The 21,498-nt window shown below is 48.4% G+C and overlaps 1 protein-coding gene across 1 annotated transcript in view; it reads left to right on the top strand.

Moving 5' to 3' along the window:
- LOC309564206 (guanylate cyclase 2G-like) overlaps positions 1–21,498 on the top strand; it is a gene marked incomplete at both ends in the record, with an annotated part of 133,633 nt that overhangs the window by 41,183 nt on the left and 70,952 nt on the right. Inside the window, 5 exons of the mRNA XM_082268833.1 lie at positions 6,571–6,715; positions 8,001–8,136; positions 10,393–10,496; positions 19,160–19,326; positions 20,543–20,695. Coding sequence (XP_082124959.1) covers positions 6,571–6,715; positions 8,001–8,136; positions 10,393–10,496; positions 19,160–19,326; positions 20,543–20,695 — 705 coding nt within the window. The remainder of the gene's footprint in view (positions 1–6,570; positions 6,716–8,000; positions 8,137–10,392; positions 10,497–19,159; positions 19,327–20,542; positions 20,696–21,498) is intronic.

The following is a 21,498-nucleotide window of genomic DNA, read 5'->3' as shown; positions in this document are numbered from 1 at the left end:
ACAATAAAAGCTTGTAGCTTTGTTTAACAAAAAAGGCAGACCTCATCCACCCACGTGTTGACAGTTTTTGGACAATTTGGGGCAAATTTTAGGCATTTTGTCAAGGCACCCGTGAAGAACCCAAAAGGCACCCCAGGGTGCCAGGGCACCCTGGTTGAAAAAGGCTGTGCTATATTATGGAGTGTGTATATTATGCAGTGGGCATTATTCCTCCCACTGACACCAATGATGGGGCACTATTCCTCCCACTGACACTGATAGGGCACTATTCCTCCCACTGACACCTATAGGGCACTATTCCTCCCACTGACTTCAATGATAGGGCACCATTCCTCCCACTAACACCAATGATGAGGCACTAATTCTCCCACTGACACCAATGATAGGGCACTATTCCTCCCACTGACACCAATGATAGGGCACTATTCCTCCCACTGACACCAATGATGGGGGACTATTCCTCCTCACTGACACCAATGATGGGGCACTATTCATTCCACTGATACCAATGATGGGCCACTATTCCTCCTCACTGACACTGATGGGGCACTATTCCTCCTCACTGACACTGATGGGGCACTATTCCTGATGGGGGTAGCGTGCGGACTTCACTTTTTTCTGCATGTAGGAGAGAGGGCAGGGTCGGTCCCACAACCCTAGTGCTGTTTTGAGGGGAGAGAGGGGAGAGGAGAGACGCCCAGAGGGTAGGGAATCTATGAAGATCATAACTAGTAAACAGTGCCATAGTATAAAATTGAGAAAACAGTACAGCCTGGTAAGTAGTCATTGGTTAACTGTCACAATATCTGATTAAAATCGAACATACAAGTGCTCACCTTTTGAAAAGTAAGCAAAAGACCCATTGGGGATTATTATCCCAAATAAACATTAACTCAGTTTAACATTTATCAGCTTACCAAGTTCACCAACAAGGGTAAGGTATGCCTCGCTATGAACGAGGAGAAAGAGAAGAGGGCCCCACATGAAGGGCTGTGTGACCAAAAGTTCAGGTGATGGCTCTGCGGGAGGAGGGAGCACCATATCTGACTTTTTTTAATGATTCCTTAGTGGGGGTTATTTGCGCTTTGCGTGATAGCGAAGCTTTCCTGGCAGGAGAAGAGGAGTCTTCCATAGGTATGAGGTTAGAAGAGAGGTAGTGTTCCGCATCAGTAGGGGAGTGAAAAGACAAGCATTCTCCTACCGTAGCGGTCACAGGCAATGTGCAGGGTAGGCCAGGGTAAATTTAATTTGCTGCTGGAAGAGGGTCGAGCAAACCTGAGAGAAGGATTTACGTCTCTTGGACACCTCCGCAGAGTAATCTGCAAACAGTAGAATAGAATAGCCGTACACTTGGAGTGAGCGTTGGTGCCTGAATTTCATTCAAATTAAATTTTTGTCCACATAGTTCAGGTACCTGGCTATGATGGGTCTTGGATTTTTCCTGTACTTATTAGGTGAGCCTACCCTGTGAGCCCGCTCCACAATGCAGGGGGATGTAAGGCCTAAGGCGTGTGGTATGGTATCGGAGCAGAGTGTATGTATGCCTTCCCGATGAACCGATTCTGGGACCCCAATAATGCAGAGATAATTTCTCCTGGAACGATGTTCCGGGTCCTCAATTTTGTCCTGCAGGGCTTGTAGTGCCTAATCTTGAGCTTGTATTTCTCTGTTATTGAGTATTGTTTCCTGTATCTGGTGTCTGTGGGAGGTAAGCTCCTTGTTGATTTGTGACAGGCCCTGGGTTATGGCAGATTCCACAGCTGCCTTTATAGTAGGGGACAATATTGCTGCAACATCCTCAGCTATTTTGTGGTAAGCTGGGTCCGTGGGTTACCCTGCGGGTGTAGGGGATTGCTGTGAGGGCATATTGGCGCCCCCTTAGAAAGAGAGAGAGGGGGTTTACAGAGAGAGAGAGAGAGGGGGGGGGTTTGACAGAGAGACAGGGGGTGACAGAGAGAGAGAGAGAGGGGTGACAGAGAAAGAAAGAGAGGGGGTGACAGAGAGAGAGGGGGTGACAGAGAGAGAGAGAGAGGGGGGTGACAGAGAGAGAGAGAGAGAGAGGGGGTGACAGAGAGAGAGAGGGGGGGTTCCCCAGTCAGCATTGCCTGGGAGAGGAGGTTGAAGGAGTCTCATTGTGCTGGGCGGTGGTACGAGCTCAAGGATTGGAGCCGCACGCTGCCTGGGGTCGTTTGGGTTGCATGCTGAGTGGAGGGCGCAAAAATCACTGCTAACACTGCCAATTTTTTTGCGCCCCCCTCGGCCTGCGCCCTTGGCGGGCACCAATCTGGCCAACCCCTTGGTACGTCCCTGGGCGTCTGTCTGTTGTGCAGCGGCCCCCGGACGATCGGTGCTGGAGGCAGCCTGTGACTTCTGGTGTTCTAGGAATTGATCCATTCCGACCTCCAGGGGGTCTGGATGCTGTGCGGGGTGATTGCTCTCCTCCAGGCACCCTCCGGTGCTCTATTTTTAAATAGATGTGCAGCGGGAGCTGAGTGGATCGCTCCTCCTGCATGAGCGCCAGAACCGGAAGTATGTGCATACTTGCCAACTGTCCCTTTTTTCCTGGGACAGTCCCTGCAAATAGGAGCCTGTCCCAGGTAATTTATATTGTCCCTGGAAGTGCCTGTTAATCGGGCTGCCCATAAATGTTGCGCAGAAGTAGTGCAGCTGAATGGGAGACTTATTCCAACTCTGCTACTCTGGCCTTAAGTTTGAAATTCCCTTTTCAATTTCCTGTAATTCTCTCTATATTGAGTAGACTCTATAATATAAGTAGGCGAGATTAATTATGCAGAGTGGGCGGAGCTTCAGGGAAGTGGGTGTGGTAATTGATAGCTGTGCTGCAAAGTGTCCCTGGACATTTTTATGAAATGTTGGCAACTATGTATGTGTTTGAACTTGAAGATCTTAAGAATGGCTGTCTAAAATTGATGAGCAGTGGAGGGCTCTAGAACCTTGGGGATCAGTGAGAAGAATGCTCCTTACATTGGTGGTCAGTGGGAAAAATGTTCCTTACATTGGTGGTCAGTGGGAGTAATGCTCCTTACATTGGTGATCAGTGGGAAGAATGCTCCTTACATTGGTGGTCAGTGGGAAGAATGCTCCTTACATTGGTGGTCAGTGGGAAGAATGCTCCTTACATTGGTAATCAGTACGATAACTGAAAAGATCACTGGTATTAGCGGTAACTTATCTGAGATGCATAAATTGTTAAAGAGCCCATACCAACCTCTGGAACAGTGATGGCGAACCTTGGCACCCCAGATGTTTTTGAACTACATTTCCCATGATGCTCATGCACTCTGCAGTGTAGTTGAGCATCATGGGAAATGTAGTTCCAAAACATCTGTGGTGCCAAGGTTTGCCATCACTGCTCTAGAGGTGCCCTATGGTTTGACGGAACCCTTTATGAGAATGGCAGCGCTAGGGGGCGCTCTCAGCGCAGTGGCTTGGCAGGATTATGTCTAAATTATAACAGCTGTTAAGATAAAATATCAGCCACACATTGGTTTTAATTGGCTGACTCACAGACTTATATTGTTAGAAGGAACAGTAAGGCACAACCATTGTGTAGCAAAGCAAAGCAGGAAACAGAACCTGCATGTCCTTTATTCCTCACTAAATTATATTTCTTTTTACCTTTTGTCTGCGTTGTAAAAAAATGTTACTAAAGCAATCCTGAAAGCAGAAAAACTGATATGCAGCAGTGGAACGTTTAATCTATTCTCCATCGTATGAATGACCTTTGCCCTTGCCTATTTTGCTATCTTCCAATAATGAAATGATCTCTCACAATGCATGGACGTATCATCTTCATAATGTCCAGAATTGCTGTGTGAGATTTTTGCCCACATATGATTTTCATGGTAGGGAAAGTCATTGGTGTTCATGCAGAATAATCTTTCCTATAAATTATGGATTTCCCTGATGTCATTAAAATGAAAAGTCACAAATTTGCTGAGTTGCTTAGATGAAATTTACATGAAAAAAAAAAAGTTTTACTTTTTTTTTTTAATTTACATGCCTTTTTTTTGGGCGGGGGTATGTAGTTTAGTTTTAATGTTAATTTCTGTTATTTTATTGCTACTTGTGTACTGTCGCTTTTAAATTATTTTCATATACACTAGAATGTCAAAAGTATTGGGACGCCTGCCTTTACACGCACATAAACTTTAAAGTGGTTGTAAAGTCAGGAAGGCTTTTTATCTTAATGCATTCTATGCATTAAGATAAAAAGCCTTCTGTGTGCAGCAGCCCCCCCTCAGCCCCCCTAATACTTACCTGAGCCCGACTTTATCCAGCGATGTCCACGAATGCCTCGGCCGTCCCAGGACTCTCCCTTCTGATTGGCTAAGACACAGCAGCATTGCCATTGATTCCTGCTGCTGTCAACCAAAGTCAGTCAGCCAATGAGGAGAAAGGGGGCGGGGCCTGGCCCCAGCTCCGTGTCTGAATGGATACAGGGAGCTGTGACTTGACTCGGGTCCCCCCATAGCAAGCTGCTTGTTGTGGGGGCACTCAACAGGAGGAAGGGGCCAGGAGAGCAGAAGAGGGACCCAACAAAAGGAGGATCCAGGCCACTCTGTGCAAAGTCAACTGTACAGAGGAGGTAAGTGTAACATGTTTGTTAGTTTTATTTTTTTTAAAAATGAGACTTTACAATCACTTTAACCGGTTGCCGACCGCCGCACGACTATATACTGCGGCGGTCAGCCCCGGCCAGGCAGAGTGACGTATCGGTACGTCACTCGCCTGTCACTGACTTGCGAGCCTATAGCGAGCGGGCGCGCGCCCGCCGAGGCGCGCGCCCGCCGCGGCTCGTTCACAGGCAAGTCAGTGCGTGTGACCGGCGGACTCGATGTCCGCCGGCCACACTACGATCGCTCCTGTGAAGGGAGAAAGACAGAGCAGCTTGTGTAAACAAGCTGCCTGTCAGTTCTCCCTGTGTAAAAGTAAAGATCTGACCGTTCTACTATGTAGAACGGTTGATCTTTGCTTTTACACCAATAGCAATGTCCCTACACAGTAGAAAGCACGCCCCTAGGACACACTTAACCCCTCCCTTCCCAATAAAGTTAACCCCTTCCCTGCCAGTGTCATTTTTGCAGCAACAGTGCATATGTATAGCACTGATTACTGCAGTAATGTCACTGGTAACCCCAAAAGTGTCAAAAATGTCAGTCAAGGGTCCGATCTGTCCGCCGCAATGTCGCAGTACCGAAAAAAAAATCGCAGATCGCCGCCATTACGCGTTAAAAAAAAAAACACCAAAAATGACAAAAATCTTTCTCTTTGTTAGTAAACGCGATAACTTTTGCGCAAACCAATCAAAATACGCTTTTTGCGATTTTTTTTACCAAACATAGGTAGCATAAAACAAATTGGCCGAAAAATGTTAAAAAATTTAGATTTTTACTTTTTTTTTTGGGGAATTTCATATAAAAAAATGTGAAAAATATTGTTATTTTTGCAAAATTTACGCTCTTTTTTTGTTTATAGCGCGTGATCAAAAAATCGCACAGGTGATCAAATACCACCAAAAGAAAGCTCTGTTTGTGGGAAAAAAAGGACGTCAAATTCGTTTAGGTACAGCGTCGCACGACCGCGCAATTGTCCGTTAAAGTCACGCAGTAAAAAATCGCAAAAAAACCCCTGGTCCTTTAGCAGCCAAATCCTCCGGGGCTTAAGTGGTTAATGGCATCCCAGTCGTAGTCCGTAGGGTTCAATACTGAGTTGGCCCACCCTTTGCAGTTATAACAGCTTCAACTCTTCTGGGAAGGCTGTCCACAAGGTTTAGGAGTGTCTATGGGAATGTTTGACCATTCTTCCAGAAGTGGATTTGTGAGGTCCGGCACTGATGTTGGAGAAAAGGCCTGGCTCACAGTCTCTGCTCTAATTTATCCCATAGGTGTTCTATAGGGTTGAGGTCAGGACTCGGTGCAGGGCAGTCAAGTTCCTCCACCCCAAACTCACTCATCCATGTCTTTATGGTCCTTGCTTTGTGCACTGGTGTGCAGTCATGTAATGGCAACTCTTATATGTATGTAAATTAGGGGGCCGGACGCATGGATAGGGGGGGCGGTGCCCCTGCTCCCCATATACAACAGCCGCCACTGGTCTGAAGTGATGTGCAGCTTTTCGGGTTTTATCCTTTGCTCTACATAATAAAAAAGCATTTAATACAAAAATAAAAAATATATAAATATAATATATAATAAAAATATTTATATATTAAAAAATATTTTTTTTCAGTTGTTTTCTGTAAATCATTTTTTTTTTCACAAATAATGAGGGTAATAAAATTTTTGCCACAAGAACAGGTTTAGGATAGATGAAAGGAACTTCTGTAGTCCTCAGGAGATAATTAAAACACAATTATACTCTTAAAAACACAAAAAATCTACCTTAATTATACCTTCCCCAATAACTCCAATGCATTGCACCAAAATGCCAGATTTTACCAAAATCTCGTATTTTTCACCAGAATTTTGGGTGAATGTAAAAACTCAAATGTTTATCTCCATTGACAAGATCCTATACCTTCCTACCTGATGTGTTCTTCCTTTGCAGGTGAGCCCCTATGCCGCTTACCTCCATGACTCGGTCTTAATGTATATGCTGGGATTGAAGATAAGTCTGAAGCACGGGATGAATATGACGGACGGAAGGTCATTGGTGCAAAGTCTGAGAGGATACAACCACACTCAGCTCTATGGTGAGAGCAGTGACCACTCACAAGCCCATTGCACCGGGTCAGTCTCTTGAAAGAATGTGTGCCAGAATCCGAGAATGGGCCCAGCCATCGGTAAATCCAAAGGCGAAAAACCCAGCGGCACGCCATTATAATTCAATACAGGTGTAACTTTATTGTTTCAGACATGTAGACACAAAGTAACCTATAGAACAGGGATACTCAAACTACGGCCCTCCAGCTGTTGCAAAACTACTCATCCCATGAGGCATTGGAAAACTCTGCCATTCACAGACATGACTAGGCATGATGGGAATTGTAGTTCCTGAACAACTGGAGGGCCATAGTTTGAAGGATCCTCCTCTACAATTAAGCCCAGTTTTTGAGTGGAATGACTGAAAAGGATACGCAGCAGAGCAAAAGCCTTTGGCTCACCATTAATATTCAATGCAGGTGTAACTTTATTGTTCATGATAAGCAGACACAAAGTCTCCCCCTGATGTGTTTTACCAAAAAACACATTTTAATTGTATAATTGTAGAGGAGGAGGTCCTAGGGAGAAGGCGGGAGGGAGCTCTGTGTCTGCTTATCTTGGTACAATAAAGTTACACCTACTTTGAATTTTATTTGTGCGCCACTGGCTTTTTCTCTGGCACCTATTATGTATAGAAACAGCGGAACTGATGGTCATTGGCTTGCAGCATGAGGGACAATCCCGAGAAAAATATAATAATTTTCAATATGATGTATTTTTAATGCAATTTTTTGTGTAAAAGTCACAATCTAATATATATATATATAAAAAAAAAAAAAAAAACAGATTTCAACTATGCTGTATATTTAAACTGTTTTACCAGCCATAGTTTTGTAATATTTTTTGCCCATTCCTGGCATTTACACACATCTCTCATGTTATACTGTTATAGGGTGGCACCATTGCTTTCCACTGCAATAATGCAGCTTCCTGTGTCTCCTGCCTGCTTGTTGGAAGTAAGAGGAATTCCCCCCTTAGACAGTTGTTAGTGGAACAGGAGGGATATTTCTGCTCTATTCCCATTCTGTTGACAAGTGTAAAATTTTGGATTTCCCATCAATCACTGTCTCAGTGATAATGGTCACCAGAACACATAGAGAGGGTAAATCCCCCCAGCGGGGACACAGACAGCAATAAAAACATGACAGGGGCTCTAACACTTCCACACACCCTCCCCAAGTAAAAAAATAAATAAGGCTTTATAATACAAGTTAATTTTAAAGCTTTGTTATACTATACTTACATGGCATTTATGTCAGTAATTCATCTACACAGGAATCACTGGCCTGTTGAGCATTGATGAAAAGGGACAGCGTTTTATTGATTACTCCATATATGACCTGCAGTTGGTTGGCAATATGTCTCAATTCGTCCCGGTCCTGCAGTATGACAGTTACCGCAAAGTGATCAGGTAAGTGTGTAACAAGGTGTTAGGCATGTAGTTCTCACTATTCACCACAAGATACACCACCCATCTCCTTAATTGAAATAGTTTTGCAGGGCAATATATTTCCTTTTGTTCTGTCTAGGGTCGGGGGACAGGCATGGCATCAATGTGCCCTCAGCCATGGATCCTGGTTGCCATCTTGAGAAGCCTGTGTCTAATGGGATGCAGAACAGAGATTTGAGACAGAGAGGTTATATACAGCCCCTGTGCCAATCTTCAACCAATTAAAAAATCAGACTTATCCAGAGCATCAGAATATTACCAATATGAAAGATTGGAAAAAAGGTAAATAACACCACTTGTAAACCCAGAGCCAGGTCATGGGGTTGGCAAAAGAGGCGGCTGCCCTATGCGCTGTGGTATCTTGTGAGGTGGGGGGGCACCTCAAGGAGATGGGGGGAGAGATTTGTGTTGGGAGGGGGAATTTGGAGGGTGGCAGGGGGGATAAGAATTGTTCCAGGAGGGGGTGTGCTAGTAGTGGTTTGGGGGGGGGGGGGGTCTGTGTTGGGAGGGAGAAGAGGATTTGTGCTGGGAAGGGGGATTTGGTGGGGTTGTGCTAGAAGATGTGATATAGTAGAGGTGGAGATGGTAGAGGGGGAATTCGGAGTTGGGGGAGAGGATTTGTGCTGGGAGGAGGGATTTGGTGGGGTTATGCTAGAAGATGTGATATAGTAGAGGGGGAGATGGTAGAGGGGGAATTCAGAGTGGGGGGGAGAGGATTTGTGCTGGGAGGGGGAATTTGGTGGGGTTGTGCTGGAAGACGTGATATGGTAGAGGGGGAGATGGTAGAAGGGGAGAGGTAATTGTTTTTGTGGCAGATTTGTGTTGGGGGGATTTAGAGAAAGAGAGGGTTTGAGGTTGGAGAGGGTATAGGGGGCAGATTTTCACTGAGAGGAGGGGGAATGTATGCTTAGGGGGTAAGCATGCAGATTAGTGCTCTATTTTTTATGGGGGGGGGGGGTTGTTGCTGACACATAATGCTCAAACATCTTGGGGGGGGGGGGGGCAGGGGTGCAGATTGGTATGTGTGCCGTGGGCTCTAGATGACCTTGCTCTGGCACTGTGTGAACCGTGCATGAGAAGTCCATCAATGCAGTATGGACTTATTGTTAACGATTCACACGTGGTGATATTTATTTTATTGTTTACCTATTTTTCATATTGGTGATATTCTGATAAATTGGATGGGTCTGATGATTTAATTGGTTGAAGATCGGTAAACACTGATATTTATTATACACATCACAACAGTATCTGCATAGATTATTTGTGATGTTGTTTCACATAAATTTATCACAATTTTTCATTTATTTATTTGCCTAATTACATGGGTACAATTTATTTGATTTAAATTCAACACTGAGCACAGTTATATTCCTAAGTATATATAGCCTCTGTTGAGCCATTTTGGTTAACCCACAGTGTGGATAGTTTCAGGTAGAGACAGATACCCGTTTGTGAGTAAAAAATATGTTCAGCTTTGAGAACAGATTCCTGAAAGGGAGGGACAGTTTAGGGACCCTACCAGAAGGGCCGGCGCTACCTGTAAGGCGACCTAGGCAGCTGCCTAGGGCGCAACTTAGAGGGGGCACTACCATCCTGCACCCGGAAACAGGATGAGGACTTCCAGCGTCGCCAAAATCCCCATAGGAAAGCATTGAATAATGCTTTTCCTATGGGGAGGTCTAATGCGCGTGCGGGGCCATTGCTGTGCATGCACATTAGGCGAGTAGGCTGAGCCTGACCCAGCGCCAAGCTAAGTGACTGAAGGAGTTTTAACCCTTTCAGCAACTTAGGATGGGGGTGGGAGGGAGAGGGGCTCTACAGGGTCCTGCAGTGCCAGAAAAACAAATATGTTTTCCAGGGGGCGGCAATTTTTATGTTGCCTAAGGTGGCAAAAATCCTTGCACCGGCCCTGCCTACCAGACACCCTTGGAGACCACCTGGTGTTCAGGGAAAATATGCTTACCATTGTTTCAGCTAATTGGGCTGCTTCTGCAGCTCGAAGTACAATTCTAGTATCTACCGGCTGCTGGGATGCTTTAACTCCCGTGTGCATGTGCAGGAGTTACGTCATCCCATGCTGGCCAGTGAAGATAGTTGAAGACCTTGTATCCTGAAGAAGCCAAGGAGAACATCTCAGCACCGGCAAAGGAGCTTGCTGGAGAGGAGGTGAGTATTTGTGGACTTTGGTTCTATATCAATTGTTTGATGTGTTAGTCCTACAGATGCCTACCAATACATCAGCTGGCCTGGACCCAATCCCCCTAATGACCATCCAGACTGCGGCTTCTCCAATGAGCTGTGTGGGGTAACAATAATCGGTAAGTGTGCTGGAAGACATACATCCTAACATTTGTGATATGCTAACCATATATTCCACCTTACTTATATCCTATTAGATTGTAAGTTCTTCTACCTTCTGTAGTTTTTCTTATGCCTTAAAAGATTGTAAGCTTCTCTACCTTCTGTATTTTCCCTTATACCCTAATAGATTGTAAGTTCCTCCACCTTTAGTATTTTCCTCCATACCCTAATAGATTGTAAGTGTAAGCTTCTCTACCTTCTGTATTTTCCCTTATACCCTAATAGATTGTAAGTTCCTCCACCTTTGGTATTTTCCTCCATACCCTAATAGATTGTAAGTTCTTCTACCTTCTGTATTTCCCCTTATACCATAAACTATTGTAAGCTCTTCTACCTTCTGTATTTCCCCTTACACCCTAAACGATTGTAAGCTCCTGTATTTCCCCTTATACCCTAAAGGATTGTAAGCTCTACTACCTTCTGTATTTTCCCATATACCCTTAAAGATTGTAAGCTCTTCTACCTTCTGTATTTCCCCTTACACCCTAAACGATTGTAAGCTCCTGTATTTCCCCTTATACCCTAAAGGATTGTAAGCTCTACTACCTTCTGTATTTCCACCTATACCCTAAAGGACTGTAAGCTCTTCTACCTTCTGTATTTTCTCTTATACCCTAAAATGGCCTTTCTCAACCTGCGTTCCATGGAACACTAGGGCTCCTCCAGAGGTTGCTTGAGGTCCCCTGAGCAATGAGCATTTGCTGCCACTGAGATAAGTTGCCCCTGAAACCAATGATCTTTTTAGCTATCTGTAAGAAGGGAATTATTCCCACTGACTACAAATGTAAGGAGCATGAATAAGGGTATTCCTAAGGCTACTACCCCTAACCCCTAAACCACTTCCTTAAAATATAAAGAAACACCCGTGACACCAGTTTGGAGAAAAGTGGCCCGGTGGGCCATTTATTAACACAATTAACCAAAACACATAAATATTAACATAACCATAAATACTCCAGTATCCCCTAAATGAGTTGTTGGTCTTGGGAGGCACCAAATTCCAATTGACTGTGTATCAGTGTAACTCGTTAAACGGTCCCCAGCCGCGAAACACCAGCTCAGGGACAACCCACTTGACCACTGATACCTCGTTGTTACCACTTCCCGTTAATCCGCTATTAACCGGGATACACTAGAGGGCTCCATACCTAGATGGGTCACCCTATGAACTTTGTTACCAACAACAGATTGTACCGTCTCCAAAGACCCCCAACCGCCAACCCAAAAAAAAAAAAAAAAAAAAAACAACCCCCAGCACAAACAAACCAACCAAACCCACCAACCCAATACACCAACAAACCCAACCAGCAAAACAATCCCCCTAGAACTAACCAATCCAGGGCGGGAGGGCGGGGATCCTTTCACCTTGGCTCCCAGCGAATTGTGCTGCAACCGTAAGTAAACCCCCCCCACTTCTCTCACTAACTACCCCACCTACCTGACACTGACCAATCCCTGACCTTGACCTCCACTTGAACCAACAGCCTTAACCCTAGACTGACCGTAGCCCATTAAACCCTTCCATGAGGCCCTACGCTTATTTTTTTTTTTTTTGCTGCGGGCCTTTCTTGAATAAGGGTATTCCTAAGGCTACTACCCCTAACCCCTAAACCACTTCCTTAAACTATAAAGAAACACCCGTGACACCAGTTTGGAGAAAAGTGGCCCGGTGGGCCATTTATTAACACAATTAACCAAAACACATAAATATTAACATAACCATAAATACTCCAGTATCCCCTAAATGAGTTGTTGGTCTTGGGAGGCACCAAATTCCAATTGACTGTGTATCAGTGTAACTCGTTAAACGGTCCCCAGCCGCGAAACACCAGCTCAGGGACAACCCACTTGACCACTGATACCTCGTTGTTACCACTTCCCGTTAATCCGCTATTAACCGGGATACACTAGAGGGCTCCATACCTAGATGGGTCACCCTATGAACTTTGTTACCAACAACAGATTGTACCGCCTCCAAAGACCCCCAACCGCCACAGCACGCAGACGTGAAACCTTACGCCTGCGAGCCCCTCCACACTCGCAAAGCCCTCTGCAAGCCCTCCTGAATGCCTAGGAACCACAAATCTGTCCCCACCGCATTAAGGTGGACACCATCACTGCGCAGATACCTCCAGGTGTCCACCTCCAGTTCCCGGTGTCTGACTACCAAACCCCCATTTCTGATGACAAAACGGCTGACCGCCGAATTGACCTTAATCCTGGCCTTATTCAACCTGGCGACTGACCTTGCAAAACGCCAGGAAGTGCGCCCCACAATCTCCGACCACACCACCACCGTCCCGGGAAAAGACACACGCAACCGGAGAAAATCATACTTAATATCCCGGATGAGGTGGCGCATGGACCGGACCCCCAGGTCGTTGCCCCCTGCGTGCAAGAGCAAGATGCCCGGCGGCCCTGTCCAACTGAGCAAAACGAGTGACCTCCGGCAGGACCCTGCACCAAAGCAAACCCGGAATCCCAATCCACCGAACGGTGGCTTCCTCCCTGGTGAACCCCAACTGCCGCCCATCATGCCTAACTTCCGCCCTCCTGGCCCCCCAATACACATATGAGTGGCCCAAAATCCAGACGAGGCAGGCGGCTCCCCCTGTAAGGAAAAAAAAATAACACGTAGCAAATCACAGAAGACAGACCACCAACCTCCCCAGAACACACGAAAAACCCCACAGAAACAACTAAACCAAATGAGGACGTACATACAACCTAAAACGAGAAGATTCCCATCGACCAATCCGTTTCAACGTGGCTTCATCCACACCCCACCTGGCCGCCTCAGTGGCCGCCCCGATGTGGAAGGAGTGAGAAGCGTACCGGCGGGCATCGTAACCCAGCTCGGACAAGCACCGCCAGAACACCGCCACGAACTGAAACCGGGACAAAGCCGACCCGTCCCTGTGCATCAGAAAGGAACCCCCCCCAGGCGGACGCACCTGCCTGAATTCCTCCACCACCCCAACCGGGCAAAGGGGCGAACCCCGAACCCGGTACAGACGTACCTGCACACCCTTACCAACCTGATCCGTCTTGGAACGCCGGAGGAATATCACCACCGCCGAGTCCGAACAACTCACCTCACCATCCTGAAGCCCACCGTGCACAGTCCTGGAAGGGCTGACCAATTCCCCTATACGAAACGCCCCAAAGAAAGCCAAAACGAAAGCCGCTGTAAATAAAAGAGACTCGTACCCAGAGGAACAAATGCTACGCAGTTTTCCCACCACCTCACCCAGCAAAACAAAGGAAACCGGCCGGCGCCCGTCCGGACGCCTGGCCCCTTTCCGGTACCCCTTCAGAGCCTGCCGCACCACGAAGTCTTTCGTGAAATCCTGTAACCCAGACATTTTGAACAAGAAAGCCAGGCCAGCCAACTTCCGATTAATGGCTGCCACTGACACCCCTTGTTCAAAATTCAAACACACAAAATACAATAACAGGGATCGGGAACCCATACTCACCCCGTCCACTCCCGTCCGCGCCAACAAAACCCGCCATTCCTGCCATACCTTGCTATATGCCGACCAAGTCCCGCCACTCAAGGACCTTCTGACCAACTCGGCGGCGATCCCAACGCAATCACCCAGAGCTCCGATGGACAAGGCTCCCCCCGCTGCTCCGCATCCGGCGCCAACGCCCGAAACCTGTCCACCTGGAAACGAGACAAAGAATCCGCAACCGAGTTGGTCACACCAGGAACATGCATGGCATACAGAAAGACATTCAGCTGCAAACAGCGCAGAACTAGGTGACGCAACAGACGAACGACCGGTGGAGAAGAGCCCGACAGCCTGTTAATAACCTGCACCACCCCCATGTTATCACAGTGCAACCGCACCTTCCTGTCCCGAAGGGCATCCCCCCACAACTCCACCGCGACTATGACGGGGAAAAGTTCCAACAAGACCAAATTCCGCAAGAAACCCTCCCCCCGCCAAGCCTCGGGCCAACGCTCAGCGCTCCAACGACCCTGCAAGTAGGCACCATAACCCGTGGACCCAGCCGCGTCCGTAAACAATTCCAAATCCCAATTGCTGATCGGACCCCGCAGCCACAGCGAACGACCATTATATTCCGACAAGAAGACGTGCCAAACCCGCAAGTCCTCCACCAACCCTGCCGACAGCGTGACAAAATGATGCGGAGACCTGACCCCCGCCGTGGCAGCCGACAGACGGCGACTGAAAACCCGCCCCATCGGCATGATCCGGCATGCAAATGCCAACTTGCCAAGAAGCGACTGCAACCGACGAAGTTGCACTTTGCGCTTGCCCACCAACAGGCCGATTTCTGCCTGCAGATCGCTCAACTTGTCCTCGGGCAAGCGACATTCCATAGCCACAGAGTCGATGACAATGCCCAAGAAAACGATCGAGGTTGCCGGACCTTCCGTTTTGTCAGCCGCCAAGGGGATGCCGAAACGCTCAGCCACATGTTGAATGGTGGCCAGCAGAATTCCGCACAAGGGAGACAACGAGGGGCCAATGCACAAGAAGTCATCCAAGTAATGGATAACCGAATTGACCCCCGCCACCTCCCGAACCACCCACTCCACGAACGAGCTAAAGGTCTCGAAAAGCGCACAGGAAATAGAGCATCCCATCGGCAAGCAGCGATCGACATAAAACGCCTCCCGCCACCTACAGCCCAGCAGGCGGAAACTATCCGGATGCACCGGCAACAAACGAAACGCGGCCTCCACGTCCGTCTTAGCCAGCAACGCCCCTTCCCCATAACGGCGAACCCAACAAATGGCAGCGTCGAACGACGTGTACGACACCGCACAGGCCTCCGGATCTATGCCATCATTGACCGAGCCCCCTTTCGGAAATGACAGATGATGAATCAACCGAAACTTATTCGGCTCCTTCTTCGGAACCAAACCCAAGGGAGAAACCACCAAGTCAGGCAAGGGGGGGTCAACAAACGGACCCGCCATGCGACCCAATAGCACTTCCTTAGCCAACTTGTCAGACACCACCCCGGGGTTCAGTCCCGTGGAACGCAAGTTGTCCGCCATAGGGGGAACCCGGTCAAGGGAACAAGGAATCCGGAAACCAAAAGAAAAACCATCCTCCAGCAAGCGGGCCGCCGCCCTGTCCGGATACTTACTTAGGAAAGGCTGCATCCTTTCCACCATCACCGGCGTCGTCCCTTTTACCTTGAGCATCCCCGGAACGAGACTTACCTTGCTTGAAACAACGGATAAGGGGTGTGAGCCCCCGCAACCGGAGCACTCATGCTTAAACCTACAGGCCGTCCCGAAGCGGCACGTTCCTTCATTGAACTGCCAACAGAAACCCCTGCGTTTCGTGGCCGACTGTCTGGAGGTAGACGGACCGCCGACCCCACTCGGAAATGACGACGGCGCTGCCCGGGCCGACGTCATAAGGCGCATCCACAAACTGATGTCCTTATGGTCCCACCTCAGCGACGGGCGAACCGCCTTACGCTGGCGGAATTGCTCGTCGTAACGGAGCCACGCCACCCCCCCATAAACCCGGTGAGCCTCACCGATCGCGTCCAAATAACAAAACAACGCGGAGCAATGCTCCGGGTGTTTCTCCCCCACCACACTCGCAAAAATAGCGAAAGCCTGGAGCCAATTGCTAAACGTGCGCGGAATCAACCGATAGCGCCGCCGTTCCTCATCATCCTTCTTCGATTCCTCCGGCTTCACCCTGTCCAGGTTGAACTTCTCCAGCGGAAGCAGCGTAAAGATCTCGACGTATTCATCCTTCCAGATCTTCTCCCGAACCTCCGCCTTGAGGTGAGCCCCCAAGGGGCCCTCAAAACATACGTATACCTCACATCTCGCCGAATCCGCAATGCGAATCCCATCATCCTTACCTGCAGCCTTGGGTACAGCCACCTTATCCACCACAGGCAGCACAGGAGACGGATCCACCGACGACACCGCCTTGTCCACAGGAGCCGCAGGGGCCCCACTAGTACCAGCCGCCGCCGATCCTGACGCTGACACGGCCGGGACCCCCCCCGTTCCCCAAGCCGTCACCGGAGCCTGGCCCACCTCACCGCCGTCAAAACGCTGTACCAGGGATCGCAGCCCCGCCAGCAAGTCCCCAAGGCCCCCCGCCGCTGCCGGCGCAGCGGGCCCAGGACCCCCCGACCCCACCACAGGCGGAGTGCCCGTCCTCACAGGAGCCCCAATCACCACGGCCCCCCCCCCCGGTTCTGCTCCGGCCCCAACACCCCCGCTAGCGCCGCCACAGCAGACCGCAAAGACACAGTGTCAAGGGAAAAGTGCTCACCTGCCAGAGACCCCGCAGCGGCGGGTCCCGCAGCCACAGCCGAAGACGGTCCTGGAACAGCCTCCTCTTCAGAGCCCGACAGCTCCCCTTCCGACCGGACATCACGATCCTCCGTCCCCCCACCGGACATGGGGCTGGAAAGCGCAGGGGGGGCACTCCGCTCGGCCTCCTCCCCCCGCCGACGACCGGAACTGACGACCTCCGGTGACCTCCGCTGCCGCTTCCTTCCGGGTTGCCGCGTCACATCCGCTTCCCGGGGACCCGCCGCACCGGAAGTGCGCGGTGTAGCAGCGCCGGCCGTTCCCCCCGACTGGCCCGGGCGCCTGCACAGTCCTCTCCCACGCTGAGCCGGCCTGGGCAGCCGGTCTTCACCACCACAGGCCGCCGGAACAGGTCCCGAATCCTGACGTACGGGCGGGGCCGGAGGCGCAGCACGAGTGTGGCCCCGCCCGCTGGAGCTCCGCCGACGTCGGGGATTCCTCCCAGGGGGTCCACCGCGCCCAGCAAGCGAGCGCTGGGACGGCGACCCTGGAGGGTCCACACAGGGGCTCCCAGTATGGCGCTGAGCTCCGGAGGACACCGTGGGGCTGTAACGCTCCGGCGGCCGGGACCGCCGAGCGCGGGAATGCCGCTCCCCCCTCACTGAGTCTTCGTCGGCCATAGCCGCCTCCAGATGCTGCTCCAGCCACTGCGTCCCACGGGTGGCCGCCGCCTCACGCAACCGCGAAATCATGGCCTCCAAATCGCCCATCACAGCACTAACCCGGACAAACTGAAGCAGGGCAGAGGATCCTTTCACCTTGGCTCCCAGCGAATTGTGCTGCAACCGTAAGTAAACCCCCCCCACTTCTCTCACTAACTACCCCACCTACCTGACACTGACCAATCCCTGACCTTGACCTCCACTTGAACCAACAGCCTTAACCCTAGACTGACCGTAGCCCATTAAACCCTTCCATGAGGCCCTACGCTTATTTTTTTTTTTTTTGCTGCGGGCCTTTCTTTCTTTCCCTTCACCAGCACCCGAATGTACAGTGAGATGTAGATGAAATCATTTTTAGCAGGGGTTATCTGAAACCAGAACACGATTTCAAGGGTTTCTCCATATTAAAGAGGTTGGGAACGGCTGCCCTATTGGATTGTAAGCTCTTCCACCTTTTGCATACTCATTTTACCCTCATAGACTGTAAGCTCTTCCACCTTCTGTATCCTTTCTTATACCCTAATAAATTGTAAGCTCTTTTACCTTCTGTATCCTCTCTTATACTCTATTTGATTGTAGGCTCTAGTATCTAACTCTCCTCTCCTAAAATACTCTGCACTGTTGGAGGACTCTGCTCCTTCCTCTAACTCTCCTCTCCTAAAATACTCTGCACTGCTGGAGGACTCTGCTCCTTCCTCTAACTCTCCTCTCCTAAAATACTCTGCACTGCTGGAGGACTCTGCTCCTTCCTCTAACTCTACTCTCCTGAAATATTCTGCACTGCTGGAGGACTCTGTTCCTTCGTCAAACTCTCCTCTCTTGAAATACTCTGCACTGCTGGAGGACTCTGCTCCTTCCTCTAACTCTACTCTCCTGAAATATTCTGCACTGCTGGAGGACTCTGCTCCTTCCTCTAACTCTCCTCTCCTAAAATACTCTGCACTGCTGGAGGACTCTGCTCCTTCCTCTAACTCTACTCTCCTGAAATATTCTGCTCTGCTGGAGGACTCTGTTCCTTCGTCAAACTCTCTTCTCTTGAAATACTCTGCAGTGCTGGAGGACTCTGCTCCTTTCTCTATCTAACTCTGCTCTCCTGAAATACTCTGCACTGCTGAAGGGCTCTGCTCCTTCCTCTTTCTAACTCTCCTCTCCTGAAATATTCTACTCTGCTGGAGGACTCTGTTCTTTCTTCTAACTCTCCTCTCTTGAAATTCTCTGCACTGCTGGAGGACTCTGCTTCTTCCTCTATCTAATTCTCCTCTCCTGAAATATTCTGCTCTGCTGGAGGGCTCTGCTCCTTCCTCTTTCTAACTTTCCTCTCCTGAAATATTCTGCTCTGCTGGAGGACTCTGTTCCTTCTTCTAACTCTCCTCTCTTGAAATACTCTGCACTGCTGGAGGACTCTGCTCCTTTCTCTATCTAACTCTCCTCTCCTGAAATACTCTGCACTGCTGGAGGACTCTGCTCCTTCCTCTATCTAACTCTCCTCTCCTGAAATACTTTGCAGAAAAGGTCTCCAGAAGATCAAGTTTCCCTTTCCACTTGTTGCAAATATGTATTGTACTGCCCTGTAATAAAAATAATAATATTTTAAAAGTAATGCTACATAATTTTAACTTTTTGGCAGACACCCCTGTGATGGCTCTGATTGTCACCCTCGTAGTGACCGCTGTGGGAGGAGCTTTGTTTGCCATATTCCTCTTGGTTCAGAAAGGAAAACTTAGAAAGCAGTTTGATGACGACACCTGGTGGCAGATAAAATATGAAGACATCACAATTTTGAAGGACAACAAGGTATGATGTCCTCCATCAGAGCAGAATATTTCAGGAGAGGAGAGTTAGAGGAAGGAGCAGAGTGCTCCAGCAGTGCAGAGTATTTCAAGAGAGGAGAGTAAAGCCTTGTACACACGATCAGATTATCGGACGAATTTTCATCCGTTTTTTGTTGCATGCTAGTCTCAGATCAAAGGTTACTTTTATACGAAAATTCTCGTACGACAGAATTCAACTTCAGAAGTGATGTCATGTGTTAAATTGTTATGTACAGTATGTGTTCTTCTGTTGCCGAGCATGCCTAGTCTTGCTCTTATGATATTTTTCAGACGAAAATTGTACTAACTAAACGAAAATCGGACGTTGGGTTCACATACGATAAAGATTTTATAGCCTGCACATTTAGCTTTTGTTGGAAGAAAATTCGTAATCGGCTGGCCGACCGTTGGCTATGGACGCCGGTACCAGGTAGATGCCTCTATCTGCAGGCATCACTCTGGTACAGCACTTTCCAAAATTTCGGCAATATCGATAATCTCTGGGGCCGATTCCGATATATTGGGGAAAGTGCATATCGGCCCTCAACATATCGGCTTTGCCGATAATCGGTCGATCCCTAGTGCAGAGCATTTCAGGAAAGAAGATTTAGATAGAGGAAGGATCCTCCAATCCTCCAGTGGTATAGAGTTCTCCCACGGTGCAGTGTATTTCAGGAGAAAAGGGTGTTAGATGAAGGAGCAAAGACTTCCATCAGTGCAAGTATTTAGGGAGAAGAGAAATGGATAGAGGAGGGAGCAGAGGTCTCCAGTGGTGCAGAATAATTAAGAAAAGGACAGTTTGATAGAGGAAAGAGCAGAGTCCTCTAGCAGTGCAGAGTATTTTTTAAGGAAAGAAGAGTTAGATAGAGGAAGAAGTAGAGTCCTCCAGCAGTGCAGAGTATTTCAGGAGAGTTAGATAGAGGAAGGAGCAGAGTCCTCCAGCAGTGCAGAGTATTTCAGGAGAGGAGAGTTAGATAGAGGAAGGAGCAGAGTCCTCCAGCAGTGCAGAGTATTTCAGGAGAGGAGAGTTAGACAGAGCAAAGAGCAGAGTCCTCCAGCAGTGAAGAATCAACCTCTTTTCTACTAATATGAAACAAGCAATAGATTGCTAGAGAATGACCTTCTACTCCTGAACATGTTTTCCCTACAATAGCTGACATAAGCAGATCATACTGTTTTTGCTATGACTCTTTTCTTAGGTCAATCCTGGGGAATCGCTCTGCAGTACGCCAACAATGTCAAAGCGGTTTGGGAGTTTTGGCTCCAGTGCTGTCATCTCCAGCAACCAGAGCTACGGCTTCACAGACAAGCAAGGAAAAGAGATCGTATATACCACCATTGGTGTCTATCAGGTGCCCAGATCCCAGTCAATCGAAACTCTTTAAAACTGTTTTTTTTGGGGGGGGAATTTTTCTCTGTGCATAAATTCCACAGAGTATAGCGTAGTTTTATAGAGGTTAAGCTAATGTAATTGACACTTCCCATGGAGAACAAGACGAAAAATCTGTTTCAACCTTTTATACATATGCCTTTATTACAAAGTTCAGTACACAGATACAGTGGGTACGGAAAGTATTCAGACCCCCTTAAATTTTTCACTCTTTGTTATATTGCAGCCATTTGCTAAAATCATTTAAGTTCATTCTTCTTCCTCATGAATGTACACATAGCACCCCATACTGACAGAAAAACACAGAATTGTTGACATTGTTGCAGATTTATTAAAAAAGAAAAACTGAAAAATCACATGGTCCTAAGTATTCAGACCCTTTGCTCAGTATTTAGTAGAAGCCCCCTTTTGATCTAATACAGCCAGGAGTCTTTTTGGGAAAGATGCAACAAGTCTTTCACACCTGGATTTGGGGATCCTCTGCCGTTCCTCCTTGCAGATCCTCTCCAGTTCTGTCAGGTTGGATGGTAAACGTTGGTGGACAGCCATTTTTAGGTCTCTCCAGAGATGCTCAATTGGATTTAAGTCAGGGCTCTGGCTGGGCCATTCAAGAACAGTCACGGAGTTGTTGTGAAGCCACTCCTTCGTTATTTTAGCTGTGTGCTTAGGGTCATTGTCTTGTTGGAAGGTAAACCTTCGGCCCAGTCTGAGGTCCAGAGCACTCTGGAGAAGGTTTTTGTCCAGGATATCCCTGTACTTGGCCGC

The sequence above is a fragment of the Pelophylax lessonae genome (assembly GCF_965119305.1).
Source record: "Pelophylax lessonae genome assembly, chromosome: 9".
NCBI lineage: Eukaryota > Metazoa > Chordata > Amphibia > Anura > Ranidae > Pelophylax > Pelophylax lessonae.
The sequence above is the reverse complement of the archived record's forward strand: the minus strand, read 5'-3'. Positions and strand labels throughout refer to the sequence as shown.